Raw genomic sequence first — 18,546 nt, 5'->3', positions numbered from 1 at the left:
GCCGACAACGTGTTTCATCAGCGACAACTGCAATCGCAAGTGATTCTTCGCATGCAATATTGCCGTCACTACCCCAGATCAGCTTGTTTGCCCTCAGTCGGTCCAAAAATCTTCTAGGAATGCTACCACCTAGATGAGCTATTAGCTGCAACAGATGAAGCGCATCTTCGTCCAACACTTTCAGCAAACTGCTCTTTTGGCTACTCTTCCTCGTACACGTATGCTTGTACCGATACACAACTTTGCAGCGCCCGCACTTCTGATGGAAGGACAATTTATGTTGCCCTTTGGTGAACGATTGAGCTGCCGGCTGATGTATGGATTCGTCAGACATTTCGAAGGGGGGATATGCTAAGGCACGAGCCTTTTTGCAGCCCGCTGGTGACTCGACGGCTAAAAGCAGAGTGGGAAGGTCCTTGATCATAAGGAAATCCCATGGGGCGTGTGAAGGTGGGGATTGTCGAAAGGCGGGGCTTATCGAAGGCGGGGCTTATCGAAGGCGGGGCCCTGATCATGAAGACCAAGGTGAGGAAAATGTCAGGTGCTCCAATGATCAACCTTGGGGGTTGGTAGGGGCGTGGGAATATGATTTCGAGCCCTCATAAATGATAGTAGTCCTGCCCCCCTCCCCTGCTTCAAGACACACAACCCGGTCTTGTGCATGTGCACCAGTCAGGTAGAGTGCCGCTCAGCAGTACGCACGGAACCTAAACCGCGTGATCATGCACGCCTGTAAAGGGTACTTACTAACCCCTTTGCTCTCTGGATGGGGGACATATCTCACATCTCAACACCACCTCGCTCGGCGGGGTTAGTTTCCCACGGTGCCAGGCTTACTCTATCTTGGCTTGGTACATGTACATGGCGTTAGGATGGCGCTCGTATCTGTCTGTCATTCCAAGCCACACTCTCCAAATCAGCCGAGGGCCTCAGCTTCAGTCATGCCGATACTCATGTTAGTGTGCCGCTGGAAGGTGCCTGTCGCCGAGCACTGAGGAGTGGCACCCAACCGACGACAGGGCATGTTGCCGAGAGTCCTGGGCAAGGTGCATGTAGCTGTGACCACCACCCCAGGTATTGACACCTCCAGAAATAAAGAAGGAACCGGCTTTCAATGGGTCCGAGGATTTTCTTCTCCTTGATGAGGTGTGTCTGTTGCTAAGCCTGCCATGTTAGCCGGTGCGAACCAAAAGTCAAGTCTCATCCTGTACATATGGAGGTGCGCAAACCTAATCACCCTCGTTTCCCCTTCAGCGTTGGCCTTTGGCACCTCGAAAAGTTGCCCCCCTCCCCTTCCCCCAAGCTCTTCATGTTCTGCCTGACTCTTCTTCGTTGAGGCCCCACAACAGAGCTTGCTCACGACGACTTTCCCCTTCCTAAGTCATTGGTCCCAGCAATCAACAACCAAACCATTTACCTTGCTTCAGTATGCGCCAGGCACGATGCCGAATGATCAACAGTCAGATCTACATGCTCCGAGCAACGTTGGAGTCACTGGTCAGCTCGCTACCGCTCACTACATGACGACACCACCCTTCAGTTTATCACCGGTGTCTTACACGAACCCTCACTTCCCTTCCGTCGTTCATCACTCCTGTGAGCAGCGTGGTCAACCGGCGAACAGCATGGCTTTCTCCGGCACAGGCCTTCAGCAAGAGTACCGAAACCTTCCCACCAGAATAACAGACCCTGTGAAACCTGGACCTCCTCGCTTAGTTAAGGCAAAGAGGTTCAGTTGTGTCTACGACGATTGCTCGAAAACCTTTAGGCACAAATCCCATTTGGAAGACCACAAGCTTACCCACAGCGGTGACAAGCCTTACGTAGGTTCGCTGTTTGACTTAGCCGCGGCCTGTCCTAATGAGCACTAGGTATGTCTGTGGCCTGGATGCGACTATCAAAGCTCCCAGGCTTCGAATCTCAAGGTAAGCCAGCAGCCCGAGGTTCACTTGAGATTTGAAGATCAACAATCACTGTCCAGACGCATACTCGTCGTCGCCATACTTACGAACGCTCCTTTAAGTGTAAAGTTTGTGGAGATGATTTCATCAGCAGCAGGGCCCTAACATCGCATTGGGACACACACAACATAGCGAAGCCCTTTCCTTGTGTGCTTGACCGCTGTAACAGGGGCTTCAATGCCCGAGGTAGCCTCAAGGTTAGCCATATTTCCTGTACATTACGACCCGCCTAACTTTATGTACGTAGAAACACCAAATTAAGCACCACAAGCAAACAATCATCAGGCTTACAGACTTGGCCGCCTCCCTCACAGACGTCAACACACTCTCATCCGAAGAGCGTGGCCTGCTCGAGTACTTTACTGGCATCCACAAGACCGCCAAGGTTTGAAAGAGGCCCACCTCGCCTAGGCTGTGCCTCTACTGATCGAAGATGTTCGAGTTGTTCTCTTCCACCTGGGCATTCTACACCAGGGCAGTCTTCCTGGTAGGTACGGCCGGTGGAGCCCATGCCAGAGGTAGTATTCATTAGCCTTCGTTTTGGCAAGGGTGGTTGGTAGGCAATTAGGACAGGGGCGTACGTTGCACGACTTGGCCAGGTCCAATTCGCTATTCATACTCTGTTCTCCCCTCGTGGAAGGTGACCCGTCGTCTGCATGAGAAATGCCGGTTGTTAGTTGGAGAATCATCGAGAATTTCAGCACAGTTCCTCAGGGCAACCTCTATTGTTAATGTCAAAGTAATAAGACGAAAAGGATTGATCTAGGTAAACGTCACCCTGTCGACCGGCCCCCCACCTTCTTCTACTCGAGTTGCCTCATAGCCTCTTCCGCAAGCATCCCGAAACGAGGACAGCTCTTCCTCCTTGAGCTCGGGATGCGGCACAGAGCATTTTGGTCCACCAGCAAAGTTCAAAAGGTGCCCGCAAAGCGAGACGTCACATTGAGCTTCGATCGGAGAGCTTGGTGGCAGTTCTCCGTGAAGAACCCAATGCAGGTCTTCTCCCAATGATTGCCGAAAGTGTTCAAATCTAGCCTGAACATCCAGCCCAGCAGACTAGGCTGATTAGGATTGCCTCTGGACCGGGTAAGCAGCACTTACATGGATTGTTTTTTCGAGTTTGCCCGCTTCCAAAATAAGCCGAGGGTGAGAGAGAAGTTCGACATGCTGCGAACTGTCGTCATCGAGGCTGTTGAGCCAGTTGTGAACCACCACGCGAAGCGAAAGGCGCTGGGCATGGTGGTTGACCAGCTGTCGTAGAGCAGAATGAGGTTCATCTTCTGCGGGGACTTCCATCAGTTTCGTCTGGTACAGGGGACGACTTTCCTCCTCCCAAGCGGTGCTCTCTGCGATCGCCTCGGCAGCCGAATAGACTTCAGGTTCTGGCGTGGGTGATCGTGGACCCGTTGGGCTTGCATTGAACGAAGGTGTCGGTGGCCGTCTCGATAACCGGAAGAGACCGTCAGAGGCGACTGTTGGGCCAGTCGACGGAGGCGTAGGGGGGAACATCTTTGCAGAGGCGGAAGGGGGAGCTATAGGGCAACAAGCAAGTGACTGAAAGGACGAGGCGGGAAACAACCATTCTATATGCGCAGCGCTCAGGCTAGTTGGTCCTCTCTACCATTCCCGCTGACGTCGAGTGAACTTCAATCGGCTTTCCTACTTGGGTGCTCCAACCATGCAACACCCAGCGGCAGTGCGAGGTCAAGGTGCGGCGCTGGTTATTCCGAAAAGAGCCAACTGCACCTTGTCAGCTCAGCTCTCCTGTAGCAAAAGAAACGTTTAGGGGGGCGGGATGGGGGTGTGGCGGAAGGCCGATCACATTGACCGGCACAGCCGTGCGCTGGACACCCTCTTCCAGGCCAGGGACATTTCTTCTCCGACGGGGAGCGCCTGTCTGTTGCTGAGCGCCGAGTTGGCCTGTGCAAGTCAACATCAGTGCTCATTCTCATAAAACAATGGGTGCCCTGCACATGCGTTGACATTGGCAACCACATCGGAAGAATGGTCTCCCGAGAGCTGTTCGTGGTTCTACCTTGCACTTCAGTTATCAGTACCTTTTACACCCAGGCTGGTTGGTCACAGCATCCCACGATGGAGCAAGAGGCCTTCTTTCAGTATACGCCGGCCACGATGCCGAACGATTACCAGGCAGATCGATATGTTTGGAGTGACATTGTCCCCTCTGGTTTCCCTACCTCTCACTCTATGATGGCGCCCTACGCTGCAGCGCCCTTGGACATACCTTACTTCCGCTCCCAGGTCCATGGCCCCTATGATCGGTATGGCCGGCCTACAGACCCTATGGCTATGCCCTGGCCAGACCTTCCGCAGCCTCTCCCCCCAATGGCACCTCCGATTCCTGAACAGCACACCGAAGGCCACCAGCGCCAACGACAGACTACTTTGCCAGACCCTGCGAGAAAGAAAACCATCTCCTACATCAAGCCCAGCAATGGAGATGATGTCGTCTTCCATACCCCGGTTGATGTCATGATGAGGGCCCTCCAGAAGAAGGACGACGTCGCCAGCAGCTCTTCCAAGGCCGGCGCCTACAGCGTCAAGTCCGAACCATCGACGCCTCAAGCGGTATATTCCCACCAACACTCCGAGATTGACAGGGACTAACGTTCTTCCAGCCTTCCACGTGTAGTCAGGATGTCACCTACGACGAAAAGAAGTACAGGTGTCCCTACGAAGGCTGCTCCAAAAGCTTCCGGCAGAGCACGCATTTGGAAACCCATAAGCGTGCCCATAATGGCGAAAAGCCATATGTAAATGTTCCCCCTCGTCCTACCAGCGGCGTGTGCTTACATGTGTTAGAAATGCGAGTGGCCTGGATGCGGAGGCCAGTTTTCCCAGCCTGGAAATCTCAAGACACACACCCGCCTTCACACGGGCGAACGGCCCTTCCAGTGCGAGGAGTGCGGGACCCGCTTTGCCCAACGCGGTAACCTGGCGGCACACAAAGCTACACACAGCAAGATAAAGCCATTCGTATGCAAGCTTGACGACTGCAACAAGTGCTTCACGACCCGAGGCAACCTAAAGGTAAGTCGGCATAAGCACGATCCATGCGAAGGCACTCGTAACATGACGCACCTAGAACCATCAAAACAAGTACCACAAGCAAACCATTACCACAATTGCAGACTGGATCACCTCTCTTACGGACGTGAACGCACTCTCCCACACCGATCGCGAGCTTCTGTCGTACTTTGAGAACATCTACAAGAATAGCAACAAGGGCATCAAAGGCCGCGGCCGAGACCGCCAGGTCAGCGAGGTCCGGGGCAAGACGAAGAAGCTCCCCCGGAAGTTGCTCCCGTCCCTAGGTATCTGAGGGGTGAGGTAGAATGAAGAGGCACTATTCTGCTCTAGATTGTGTAGGTTCCTTTCTTCGGCTAGGATTTTTGGTGTGGTGAGACAGATGTCAAGATATAATTGGACTGAGAACACTTGGTGATGGCGAAGTTGTACCTCGTAACGTGTTTAAGCTATGCATTCCCCAACCACGACAACCAATTCAACCTCTCGTGCATGCCATCAAACAGGTCGTCCTCTCAATTTGATAGGGAACGATAGATTGAAACAGTCTTTGATGTAAGCCACTAGGATTGGCTTCATCCCTCGTGTCAGTTGCAACCGCTCCGGCGTACTAGTAATGCGGGCTCTCCGCTTCTGCCACAATTGTGGCTACGGTGATAAATGGCCCGATGACCGCCTGCGCACCGAACTTCTGGATACAATGAATGGCCTGCCGTCGCTGCCGTACGCAGGAGCAAGACAGATCCTTAGGTGCAGGATGCCCTGTAGCCAGATAACTGCCCCGCGCGCCACGTCCCCCATGTAGGCGCAGCCGCGCTGCATCGACTAATGTGTGGCCCCAGCTTTACACGCGTAGATGCTCATGTTAGTGTGTCGTCGTGCGTGATCAAGAGGTGCTCGGACGCCATAACCCATCGCTCATGGCACGGCCGGCTCACACTGTGGGGCTGGAGAGCCTGGCGACGTGCGACTTGCCTTGTGAGTGGTGGAATGCGGAGCGGCGCTCATCGGGCGGAAGTCGGCCCTCCGACACGGCCCCACTGTTACTGCGGCCCACACAACGATGCCTGTTGACCGAGAGCGGCTTCCATCAACTGCACAGTCGGGGGAAGACGTTCTAGACTGCTAGATGCCGCCTGTTTGAGGCACTGCACGTGTGTGTCGGCGCGTCTCGCGAAAGGGGCACGAAGAGACAAGATCATGCGACCATTCATTGGGAAGGAGAGTCCAGTCTTGCCGCATAGCAATGGAGCACATCCTCGCGCTATCCATGTCTACGGCACTCCGCCTGATGGGGCTGGGAACGTGTAAGGTATAATGTTGATGGCATGCTATGTAGAGCTTCTACTTTGTCTTGCGTCGCTTCGGAGCTCCTGAGTTGTTCACGCTAGCCCTTTTTTTTGAACTCGGGTGTGGGTTTGGAGCAATGAGCTTGGTAGACTGCCGCGCCTCCTGAAACGTTGGGGGGTGGTTGAGTGTATGTCGCCTTTCAAGACGCGTCTTAAAGGTGGCAAGATCAGTCTTGCCCTGCTCCACAAGGCTCCCTACCTGCTCACCCAGGAGCCTAAGGACGAAAACCTTATCATCGGACTGCTTGATTTCGTCGATGATATCTCCCAGAGCGGAATCACTTGACTTCGCTAGGTGCCTGAGATATGTTAGTAGAGGATTCCGCATCGAAGGGGTGGGAGGAGTCACCAGGCATCTTGAATAATAATACCAAAGCCGAACTCGTCTACAAGTCGAGCCATCTTCCTTCCACGAGTAAGATGAACTGCGTATGCTTTACGCTTACTGTTCAGTGCCGCTTCAGATAGGTTCAAGTAGCCAGCATCTCGAAACAATCTTAGGCGGATATCGAGAGCCGCGGATCGGGCGTTCAGGCCACTCAGTTGCACCCGTTCTTGATGCCACCGAGCGAAGGCGATAGTAGAAAGGAAGTAAAGGATTGTTGCTTTTCTTTGGCCCTTTATTGCCGAATCCAGAACGGCGCTCCATTTGGCTCCGTCAGACCAAGCCGGATCGGCGCCCGGGGCTTGTTGCAGTGAGAGGTACAGGTCCTTGTTTGTTTGATGACTGTTGTCACCCAAACTGAGCTTCTCAACTTCTTCGACACTGGCTGAAACAAAATGACGCATTGTTTGAGCCACGGCCATTTTATGCGTGTCGCCAGATGCTCCGCTACCAAGCTGTTCCGCTGCATTGAGGTTACTCGGCAGGGCCGCATCGCGATCCATCTGGCTGGCCACGGTTGGCACAGAAACCTCATTGACAGTTCTGGTGGTTTCCAACGTTCTATTGTTGCTGCTCGCGGGGGTTGTTGTGGCAAGGGTCTTTCGCGGGGAATCTTTTGGAGTCATCAAGCCAACATGGAAGACTTGTCCCCGGCTTCTTGGAAGCGGCTGCCGTTGAGCTGGCCCGGTAGCCTGTACTGCCTCCAGATTGGAACTCTGTCTGGGGGTTTCTGGAGCTGGCTGCTGCGTACGTATCTCAGTGGGCTGCGCGACGTCCTCTTCCGCAGAGACACATCCAGGGTCTGGTGTTGGCTGCCGTGTACTCGTCTCGGTGGCATGCGCTGCCTGCTCCTCGTCGGAGACCTCAGCGGCTTCGGGAGTTGGCTGTCGTGTACTCGTCTCGGTGGCATGCGCTGTCTGCTCCTCGTCGGAGACCTCAACGGTTTCGGGAGTTGGCTGTGTACTCGTCTTCATAGCCTGCGCTTTCTCGTCGGAGACTCCTCTCGTGGTTCGCCGATCCAGCTCCTCAAAGTCCAAGTCGGAGAGAGATGAAAGGGGAGAGGTCGCTGCAGAGGAAATGTTGGGTTCCCAATCTCCACTTTCGAGGTTGACTGCGACTCTGCCCATAGATTCGTCGACAAGCTCGAGGGCTTCGAGAGATGGCGACTCGCTGATGGGGAGTTCGGAAGAGCCCATCAGCCTGTCACTGGAGGTATCATTGTCGAAGAGTCCTTGAGCCGCGCTGGCGTCGTGATGGGTTGGAGGTGAGCTGTAGACGTGCATGGGCGTACACGCCACCGTGACGGGTGTATCTGCGTGACATGTCTCATAGTTGAAAGAATCGTCCGAGTCGTCCGGATAGTTGGCCCGGCTTTGTTGGCAGACTCGCTGTAAGGCCCCGAAAAAGAGCTCCAGTACACGTAGTTCATGTGCGGATCGGCTACAAAGCTGCATTTCCAATGACTGTACACGGACGGGATCACTGGCAATGTCGATCATAGTGGCCAAAAGTACGGAGGGGCCCAGATGAGTGATGACCGCTCGGTCGGCGCAGTCATCATCCTCAGCAGTTGGGATGCTGGCCTTCGGGAGGGTCAGTGTCGGTTGTTTCGCAGCTGAACGGCGTGTTGTGACCATCTTAGATAACGCGATCTATTCAAAATGTGGTAGTTGGTAAGAATCCAAGGGTATGACGGAGGAAAGAAGAAGACTTTGGGACGCGCACGGGCGATGTGGCCCCTTTTGTACTCTGTCTTCTGGCACACCACATAAGGATCTCCCGTCTGTCCGAGGTGCCGAGGAGGTGCTGTACATGTTGGCTCTTCCATGCCAGTCAGCTTGTGCGAGAGGACGTCGATCTGTGTATGGGGGGAACGACATCATCCTTTGTGCCTCTGACAGCCTGTGTGGTTGGTGGCCCCTGGCTCCGGTCATTTGCGTGACTTCCCGAGACCTGAGGGCCGACGTGCTGAGGTCACGCCTGTAGCATGAGGGTCGACTTCCTGGGAAGTCACCGCGGGAACTCGGGTAACATCCTAGGAAGTCAGGCGCAGACTTCAGGGGCCAATCCGAGGCGGTCATTCAACTTGTAACTTCCTGGAAAGCCACCCCTTGCACCACACCACCAAGGTAGGTAGGCAAAATGGGGGCCGCGCACTCGGACCAATGATCCTGCTGCGATGAACGCCATGTCAGTACACTGCCTTGACGTACGTGGTCCCAAGCGCAACTCCTTGCTTCTGCATCCGAGGGTTTGACGGATGGGGTGGCGGCAGGTGAACCTCCTCGTCCGAGTGCTGGTCGGTTTCCTGAGGACTGGTACGTGAGGCTGCGGAGGCCGAAGTAGGTTGGTGACGTGCCATGATCTATTCATCGGAGGCCAGGCCAGTGTCACTATGTGTGACTTATGGTGCGAACCGCGAAGCTTAGCCCCTGGCGGTTGGGGGGGGGGGGGGGGGGGCATCCCAGTGTACAGTCTCAGTAAGACTGAGGCGTCGGGAAAGATGAGTCTCAGCCAGTCTCTCTCCAGGGTCTTCAGAGCGTTGACCATCACCTATTAACAAGGAGGCCATCTTGCTGTGATCCGCTGCAGCCGCGAGCAAGGTCTGGATTGTCGATCGTTTTCACAACTAGACCATCACCATTTGATGAAAGCTTGAGCGGTGTGCGGTGCCATTGCATTCCCTTGAGCAAAGCTGAGGAGCCATCGAAAGCCACCACCACGGTCTCATCGTCGCTACCATCAGCAACAGCAACAGCAGCAGCAGCAGCAGCATGCTGGCTATGGCCCTTCCCACCAGCGGATGATATCCGACCACATGCCACCGCCTCACATGATGCAGCAGTTGCAGGAGGCACAGAATGGCGTGGAAGGACTTTTCGGTTACCAGTTCCAGTTCACGGACCTCACATTTGTTTATTGCACCCTCGAGCTTCGCTACCTCGATGATCGTGTCTGTCCGTATCCCCGGCCATCGTCTCATATACTTGCTCGCAGCCAACCCCTCCGCACTTTCCTTCAGAACACCAACGGGGACGGCACCTCCCGCAGCATGGGTGCCCAAACTATCCTCCCTCAACAGACTCAGTCATGAACAACATGATTACATGGTTAACAAGGCGCCATGTCGTCAGGAACGGCGACCAGCCATACTAAGCCCCCGGTATACGAGCATGCTGGTTAACAACGCTGCCACATTCCAAATCCAGGGCCACTACCACGATCATCATGCCGCCCGATCCTTCGTCTATCTCATTCACGTGGCTCCCAGTATGTAATGCGGTTAGATGACCGAGTTCCTAGCTCATAGACCCGGAGCAGGCTTAGCTCCTGTCGCTACACTCAACATCCCCGCCTCCGAGTATACGTTCCCCCATATACGGCCATCAAAAGCCGCCGGTAATTCGCCAAAGTCGGCTAGAGCGGAGGAATTAGAATAAATCAGGACTACGAAAACGAGTCTGGCGTTCATCAGATATCATCCATCCCGAGGATGTAGAGTATTATTCAGCTACAGTCGATGACCGATTTCCAAGGTGCATCGATGCGATTGCATCATAGCAGTACCCCTTGATGAACAATTAAGACACATACGCACCACCAAGGTATTAGTAAACAAGTTCACTCAGCAGCCTTCATCAAATGTGGCATTGATCCCTACTTGAGATATTCGGGTTCGAAATTGAATTATCTTTTCTATACCGGACATTGACAAATATCCTCCCGACTAACGCCTGCCTTTTTTCTTATGTTTCGCTTTTCTTTCTTCGGGAAGGCTCCAGGTCGTGAAAGATCTTCCAGACTTCAGGCTTTTCCAATAATAGTAGGGACCATTTTCGTCATCATCGACAAGCTGCCAGTCCATACGCTCCGTTTCCACTTCTTTTCCCTTCTGGTTGATGAAACAGATTTTCTTCCCGCTCGCGTAGGTCTCTACAGCCATAAAGTCTGCAATTTCCATCTGTTTCAAGGCCGGAATCAGGTTGGAAAGTTCTGGATCTTCGGCTTCGCCAGACTCTTCTCTTCCCTTTCCTTTATTATCCTTGCGCTGCTGCTCCCATTCTTCGAAAGAGACCAGGTCACGAGTACTGGACTCAGCTTCTTCCTGTTCCTCGCCGATGTTGATCAAGTCATCATAGTCCGCGGTCTCGTCGTATTCTTGGTCGCATCCTGGTTCCACGATGTACAGGTTACCATGTTCATCCTTAGCGATCACGGGATAGATACTGAAGTCGCCCTCTCGACTTTCACGACCATGCTCCGGGCACGGCCTGCAGACAACCCATCCACCGACGTTAGAGATGGGCTCGAATGGGAGGTGATGCGTAGTTGCGCCACAAACTTTGATCCGTTTGCGGCATGCCTTTGCGTTGCATTGCGGAGACTGATGTGAGCCGTTGGGATGGCCACAGGTCGTGCAGAATCCGCTTGAACTGGAAGATTTCATGACACTGCTAATTCCTTGTTTTCATTAGCGAACACATGGAACGAGGCTTGTGACATGTGCCTTACCTGCGAGCTAAATTAAAATGCGCCGCAAACCGATTAATTTTCCTGAAAAGAAGTGTCTGAGGCCCGACTTTTTAACTTTCCTCCACCACCCACGGCCTGCTTGCGGTTCTTATAAGAGATAGACTACGTAATGGTTAAGAGCTCGGTGAGCTGATCGGGAGCTTCCAGTCATGTGACTAATTGCCTTTGCATGGCTGCCTGGACCCGCTAACCAATCGGCGGAATACTTACTTGTGGAGTTCACACAACCTCAACTTCACTTCTGAACAACTCTTCACATGCTCTGCACCATGGCGGCAACGACGCTTAAACCGACTGACAATCAGTTTCGAGACTATTATGAATTGGCTTTCAAGACCTGGGCTGTTCTTTTGAAGAGCACGTCACCGTGGCAGACCCCCCCCCCTGGTATTTTGCCTGCCGACCATCTCTTTCCAGGGCATCCCAATGTGCCTTCAGGTCTCAAGCCAGACGAACAAGACTTGATCACATCTACATGTACCTGGAGTGCCGGCGGGGACTCTTCCGCCTTCCAAACTCGATTCTCCATGGGCATCGCTGTGGGGCAGCCAACTACGACGAAAATCACGCGAAAGCCTGTCGGTCTACCTAAATGGTTTGCAGCGCAGAGCAGCCACCTAGCGGTGCTAATACCTGCTTGGCTCTACGTCCTTACTTGTCGATGGACCGAAATTTTATCTTACAACATACTTATCGAATACACTACAAGCCAGGCTGAGTGGAAAACTGCCAGCAGGTCAGCGGATAGATCGACTATCCATTTAGGGCCTATTGATGACGGGGCTGCACGATGGTGGGCCGCCATTCTAGCGCCAGGAGAAGGGTGGAAGACCAGGACTTCTTACGAAAAGCGACTATTCAGTCCATGGAGTACTTTGCTTCGCTACGATCGCGTAATCCGCCTTACTAGATCCTCGACGCCAGCGGGTACTTCTATCCATTCACCGCCTAATTTTGAGACTGCTATACGCTACATCGAGCAGTATTGTAGCTTCCATGATCTGGGAGAGCAATACTACGCGGCATTCGCCGCTGCGTTGCTCTATCCCCTTGCCAGCTTCGATCGCAGACCCGTCCAACTACCAGTACCCAGAACGTCTGAGAAGCCTATTGAGATGGGATCTAAGCTCCTGCCGCCGTGGGGAAACGACCAGCTCCGATTTGATCGTCTTCTCACCTTGAGCTGGAACGCGCCAGGAGTAAAAGCTCTGCTAGGCAGTATATTTTACCAACCAGGGATCCCCTCCGATGTTTGCGGCGCTTGGTGGCAAGGCACAAAGGCGGTTCTTCAGGATGCAGGCCCTTATGCTCTTGCCTGTGTATTTTTCCAACGCAAACCTTCCCTCGGGTTCTTATGGCTAGGGGGGCTACTCACAGGTGCTGAGAACAATTTCTTTGGCAAGGTTGGGGCACTTTCGCAGTTCAATACTGCAGATCTTCACGAGGCTGCTTGGACAGGGACTGTTATGTCATTCATTCAAGAGCCTACGCACGCCCGACCTTTGCAGAAGGACACGATTGCACGTGCTGACGAAGCGAGACTCCTCTACCTTTGTCAGGGCGAGTCTAGGAGAAGGGTTGCTCCATTGCATCCTTTCTTCCCTCCGGGTGTTACGGCAGTTCAGGACCTAGACCTCGACGTGAGGCGTCATCTGGGGTGCGTACACGAATTGCGATGCGTGCAGATTGAATGGCCGTCTGAGGCTGGCCCCATTGTCCAATGCTTGGAAGGTATTACGAAAGAAGCTGAGGTTGTAATCGACCGTTCGATCGCCGACACTATTGAAGTTGATTTTAGCTTTCTTGATCGAGAGAACGACGTCTCCGGATACATAACGAGCCATACCATACGGTGGCTGCGGGAGGATGGCTATCCCGCTGGGGAGAAGGCTAGCTTCTTGAATGATCCATGGCTCGATTTCTTTGATTCGGAGGATGAAACATTGGCGCCTTTGGAGACTTCTTCAAGTTCCGGTTCAAGTTGGATCAGGTCTTGGGTGGATCGCGTTTTGATAGAGTCGAATTAGGTGGACATCACTGAGCTCCGGCGACGTGCCCTTCAGTCAGGACGTACAATGGAATGGCAGCGGTCCCAAGTGAGCGACGAGAAACAGTATTTCAGTCTAGTTTACGGGCTCGAATGCCACACTGTCTATCTACTTGGATTTCCGATGCTTGATATCATTGCTCCCGCGTTGCCAAGCATCATCCTCGGGGCGCGGTCTCTTCTTGGCCGAGCCCAAGCCTGCCGCTGGCCTACTGCCTTGGCCATGGCTACTGGGGTCTTTCTCGGCTTTGAAGGGCAGTTTCGGATCAATCAATTGTCGCGAAGCACCAGCCGTGGTGGACAGACTATTTGATGCCTGTGACGAAGGCGCTTCGGTTTGTGATGGCCCAAGGGGGGTGATAAGAGGCGTATCTTTTGATGTTGGTGAGGGTGGGGGCTGTGATTGCGACTGCGATCGCCGAGGCGAGGTGTGGTCTGTCGTTGATGTCTCCGTCTCTGGTAATACACTCGGTGCTGACGCGTCTTGGAGCGACTGGTCTGCAACGACTGGGTCCTCTCGACTCTCTTCGTCTTCGACCAAGGCAGTGGCTGTCGACGAGGCTTGTTCCAGTTGTCGAGTTGATGGTGTCTCGTCGGCCTCATCGCCCTCACGCACCCTTTCATACTTAGCCCAAACGTTCCAGGCATCGTCTTGTAGGCGGGAGATGTCGAGTATAGGGCTCAATGGGGGAGCATGATTGTTATCGTATTCCCACTCGTCTTAGGAGTCGGCCCCGTAGTCTTCGCCGTCAAGTTGGCCAGGGCCATGCCTGTCGTCGTCGACACCGTCGGTAGGACACTCCTTTCGAAGATTGGGCTGGTTTTGGTCGTTTCTCTTGTCGCTTGCATTCCGCTCGTTATTCCAACTGGCCATGGCACAAAAGATGAAGTGCAAGAAGCTGCTCAGGCTGCCGGTCTGGCCGACGTCGAGGGCGGCATCCTTGACGGCTGTCGAGGGGAAATGTTGCTTCTGGGTGCAAGACGCATAGGCGACGTCGATTGTGGAATTCTTCAGTTCTTTCCACCGGTTCTCGCGTTGTTCCGTAAGCAGCATCTCGAGATGGTCACGGTCCTGGGTGTGTTTGGCGGCAAAGATGGCGTCAGCGTAGAACTCGTCCATGGTTCGAAGGGGGATAGTGGCGGTGTTATATTTCTTCCAAAACTCGTCACAGAGCTTGCTGCTATCTTTGCAGCCGAACTTGGCTGTCTGTATCCAGAACCTCTTCTTTTCCTCGGAGATAATCTCCGGCTCAAAGACAGGCCTTTCGTGACTGGTCGGGTTTCAACGTCGTGTGGTTTGGTCGTGGACCTGAGTCGTGTGTGCCTCGGATGCCACTCCGTCGGTCGGTTCGGACAGGTGGGAATCGTATCGGAAGGGGGCCGGAGTGACGATGCCGGCCCGCCCCATCAGGCGTGACCTATCTCGCGACGCCGCCTCGATCTCGTTCTCAGCCTCAGCGTTGCCGGGGTGGTCTTCATCCTGAAGCTCGGCCGACAAAACTTTTCGTACGCATAGACTATGCCAGGCTTGTCCATTCTGAGCCCGTCGCACGCGTCGTTCCAGAGCCGCTCCTGTAGGTTTGTCACTGAAGCTTCGGAAAGGGCTGGGAGTTGAGGAGAGGTTGCGGGAGCCGGCGAGGGACGAGGAGAGGTCGGTCGCAAGGAGCTAAATTTCGACATCATCTTCTCCAGAAGATGGATGCGTCATTGTTGCAAGGTGCCGACTCTCATTCAAACGGCGTTGTCGGAAAGCCTGGGGAGGCGATGTTGACGGATGGACAGGGTCCTCAAAATGGCAACGAGCGACATGATAGATGCGGGGAAAGGCGGACGTCCAGCCACAAGACGCAGGTGAGAAGACCAGTAGGATGACAAGTGTATGCGCGCGTTAGGCTGGCAGCGAGGCACTGATGTGGTGAACTGGGAAACGAGACGTCAAGTTTGAATTGAGAGCAGCGAGTCGGGTAGGCGATTCTTGCGGTAATCTCGAGGGGTCGGCTCGGCCCCTACCGAACTTTAGGCTCAGAGCAAGTGGGCCTCATTGGCCTAGTCTGTGCCCTGAATCAACATCGGCGTCCCATGTCCAACCGCCGGGCAGCGCATGCGTGATGGCGCGACACCTTCAAGATCTCAAACGCCAGCGCAGCACGCGACAAATGCAACCTCCGAGGCCGAACGACTCGTCGATTTGGCAGACGGCAGGCGAAACGGAGCATATACGGGCCAGCGATGCGTTCGCGAACCGTCCATCCTACCACCTGACAGCATCGTGCCAAACCCTACCTGGCCGAGCCCCTGCACCGCAATAACGCGATCGTACCGACCAATAGTCTACGTCGAGACCTCTGCCTGTGTTCTTCTGCGCCAATAGCCCCACTGTATGTGTCGCTCCAGGGCCCACACCTACGGGTCCATGGCCTTATAAACTCCCCCGATCCCGCTTTTTCCCAGCCATTCCCCTCCTCAAGACGCCGTCTCCGAGTATCTACAAGATCATCCCCTCCCCAGACATTCCTGCCATATCACAGGCTAGTTGACAACTAAGACTCCCTGCTTCACATTCCACCAACCTCTAACGCCGTGCAACACCTGGCTGCGCACTTTGATCAACAATGTCGGGCATCGAGGTTGTTGGCCTGATCTCTGCCGTCATAGCGATTGTCGGAACCATCGAGAACATCTACAATGGTCTTAGGGACGCCAAGAATCTCCCGCGCGCCTTTCGTGAGGTAGCTGAAAAACTCCCACTTGTACGGAACACTCTCCAAATTGCCGAACGACACATCAGCGCCAATACAGACGAGGAGGCATGCCAGGCGATAAAAAACGTCCTGGAGAAGTGCAAGGTCAAGGCGGAGCATTTAGAGGAAATCTTCAATGCCGTGGCACCCGAGCATCCATCCAGGCTCGAGCGCTACCGTGTGGTCGTGCGGCGTTTGGGTAAGGGGAATCTGGTGGAAGTTTTGACCAAGGAGATGATGGAAGATGTGCGACTCCTGGCCGTGAACCGCGCAATTCAAGCGGCAACCGAATCTCAGATCGCCGAACTCCTCAAGGCTATCGAGGAATTGTCCAGCCTTGAGCCTTCGCTCCTGGATGAGGACTCCATCAGTCAGCATCATTATGGCTCCGGTGATAACGTTTGGGGGGATAAGATTGGGGGGAATCAAAACATCGCCAACGGCTCCGGCCCGGCATATTTTGGTGCGGTCACGCAGCAGTATGGTACGAAGCAGTAGTCATCATTAAGACCATCTCATCCCATATTTCACAGGCACTAATTCCTTGCCTCATCACAGTACCAGATTTAGATGCCTTGGCAGACAAATCCAAAGTAAAAGAGTGTATCCGTGACCTCTTCCTCACCGACCCATACACGGACATGCAGGCGCTGAAGCGGAAGAAAGGCGGCCGTGCCAAAGGCACATGCGACTGGATTCTCGAGACTCACGAGCTGACCGTTTGGCTCGGCGACGCGGTAGAGTTAACGTCACCTCCAACGGATGTACTCTGGCTCTACGGAAACCCGGGGACAGGTAAGTCGACAATGTCCATGTTCCTTGCGGAGGCACTGCCGGAGGTCTTCCCCAAGACCCCAAAGAAGACGCTCGCGTACTTCTTCTGCGACTCGGGCTACGACACGCGCAAGACGGCCGCTGCGGTCGTCCGCGGGCTCCTTCTGCAGTTAGTCCAGCAGCATCCACGGCTGATCGAACACGTCCTCCCTAAGTACGAAGAGCGCAACGCCCAAGCGTTCAACTCATTCGATGCCGTATGGGCAATCTTCTTGAAAGCCTGCGCAGACAAGGCTACGGGCCGCAAGTACTGCTTGATCGATGCTCTAGACGAGTGCGAGCAGGACGAGCAGGAGATGTTGCTGAAGCAGATCGAGGACACTTTCGGACAGGCTCGATCTGGCGCCGGTACGTTGAACGTCAGCCTCCTGATCACCAGCCGACCGTACCTCGAAATCAGGGAGTGCCTGCAAAACTTTCCTAAAAAAGACCTGGCGTCGTTTGAAGAGTCTAGACAAGACATTCACAAGTTTGTGGACGAGAAGGTGGCTAAGCTGAGCAGGAAGAAGAGCTATCCGAACAGCGTGGCACGCAGTGTTACCCGAATCCTCCGTGAGAGGGCAGGCGGCATCTTTCTTTGGGTCGGCTTGGTCTGTCAGGAGCTGGAGAAGGTCGCTTCAAGGAACGCCGTCACACGCCTTCAGCAGATCCCAGCGGGACTTCAGTCGCTCTACAGACAGCTCCTCGACACAGCACTCCAACAAGACGATAAACCCGACACGGTCAAACGGCTACTCGGCTTCGTCATGGTAGCACGGCGTCCCTTTACCATACGGGAACTCGCCTCGGCGTGCCAACTCTACCAAGACGAAGACGATGAGGAACGCATTCAGTTCACGACAGAAGTCATCGCTGCCTGCCGGTTGATGATCGTGGTGCAGGACGAGAAGGTACTGCTGTTACACCAGTCTGTCAGAGACTTTCTGGTCGGTGACGCAGGCAGCAGCTGGCGCTTCATCTCCGAGCTAGAGGCACACAACGGGCTCGCGCGCCGCTGCATCGACTATCTCATTGCGAATTATTCACCCCAAAGGGGGGGACACGCAACGGGAGACAACTTTGTCTCCTACTCGATACGTTTCTGGCCTGATCATGCACACATGGCCAAAGAAGAGTTCCAGATCGAGGCCAGCCAGGCCGAGTTTTTCACGATAAATTCCAGGCAGCGTGACACTTGGTGGAAAGGTTTCGTCTCAGAGAAATTGTTCGAGCCTTCTTGGGTATCGGTCTTTCACATAGCTGCCCGATGGGGGATCCCGTTGCTTGTTGACCATGCGCTATCGTCGGAACATAGAACATCGAGAGATACAGCACCATTTTCTCTCTACGTTGATGCGGCGTACGAAGACTCAGAAGGGAGAACACCGCTCATGGAATGCGCTACTTCGGGTCACATTCAAGTTTTGAAGCTCATGCTCGAACGAGCAGATCTCAAATCGCATATGGCAGGAGCAGTGATTCGTAGGGCAGCCAGCAATGAGGAGAGCGGGGTCGAGGTGATGAAGGTCCTTCTGGATTGGAGGGGAGACCAGGTCACAATCACGGAGGACATCGTCAAAGCCGCGGCAGGGAATAGGTGGAAGGGGGTCGAGGTGGTGGAGCTCCTGCTTGACCGGAAGGGAGACCAGATCACAATCACGGAGGATAT

The 18,546-nt window shown here is 54.2% G+C and overlaps 4 protein-coding genes across 4 annotated transcripts in view; 2 read left to right on the top strand and 2 right to left on the bottom strand.

The window, feature by feature from the left end:
* Positions 1-4,055: 4,055 nt before the first annotated feature.
* On the top strand, positions 4,056-5,304 carry D7B24_000994 (uncharacterized protein; the record flags this gene model as incomplete). The annotated part of the gene is made up of 4 exons (XM_028635239.1): positions 4,056-4,550; positions 4,601-4,647; positions 4,943-5,012; positions 5,068-5,304. 4 exons carry the CDS (start codon positions 4,056-4,058, stop codon positions 5,302-5,304), a joined length of 849 nt encoding a protein of 282 aa, XP_028492177.1.
* Positions 5,305-7,304: 2,000 nt separating this feature from the next.
* On the bottom strand, positions 7,305-8,026 carry D7B24_000993 (uncharacterized protein; the record flags this gene model as incomplete). Its single annotated transcript, XM_028635238.1, has 2 exons — positions 7,305-7,435; positions 7,495-8,026. The coding sequence occupies 2 exons, from the start codon at positions 8,024-8,026 to the stop codon at positions 7,305-7,307; spliced, it is 663 nt and encodes a 220-aa protein (XP_028492176.1).
* Positions 8,027-14,044: 6,018 nt separating this feature from the next.
* D7B24_000992 (uncharacterized protein) lies at positions 14,045-14,443 on the bottom strand (the record flags this gene model as incomplete). The annotated part of the gene is made up of 1 exon (XM_028635237.1): positions 14,045-14,443. One exon carries the CDS (start codon positions 14,441-14,443, stop codon positions 14,045-14,047), a length of 399 nt encoding a protein of 132 aa, XP_028492175.1.
* A 1,492-nt stretch (positions 14,444-15,935) lies between these two features.
* The window catches only part of D7B24_000991 (uncharacterized protein), a gene marked incomplete at both ends in the record, with an annotated part of 3,678 nt that continues 1,067 nt past the window's right edge, over positions 15,936-18,546 (top strand). Inside the window, 2 exons of the mRNA XM_028635236.1 lie at positions 15,936-16,548; positions 16,623-17,788. Of these exons, the coding sequence (XP_028492174.1) occupies positions 15,936-16,548; positions 16,623-17,788 (1,779 nt within the window). The remainder of the gene's footprint in view (positions 16,549-16,622; positions 17,789-18,546) is intronic.

Source organism: Verticillium nonalfalfae, assembly GCF_003724135.2.
Source record: "Verticillium nonalfalfae strain VnAa140/NRRL 66861 chromosome Unknown scaffold_118, whole genome shotgun sequence".
NCBI lineage: Eukaryota > Fungi > Ascomycota > Sordariomycetes > Glomerellales > Plectosphaerellaceae > Verticillium > Verticillium nonalfalfae.
The sequence above is the reverse complement of the archived record's forward strand: the minus strand, read 5'-3'. Positions and strand labels throughout refer to the sequence as shown.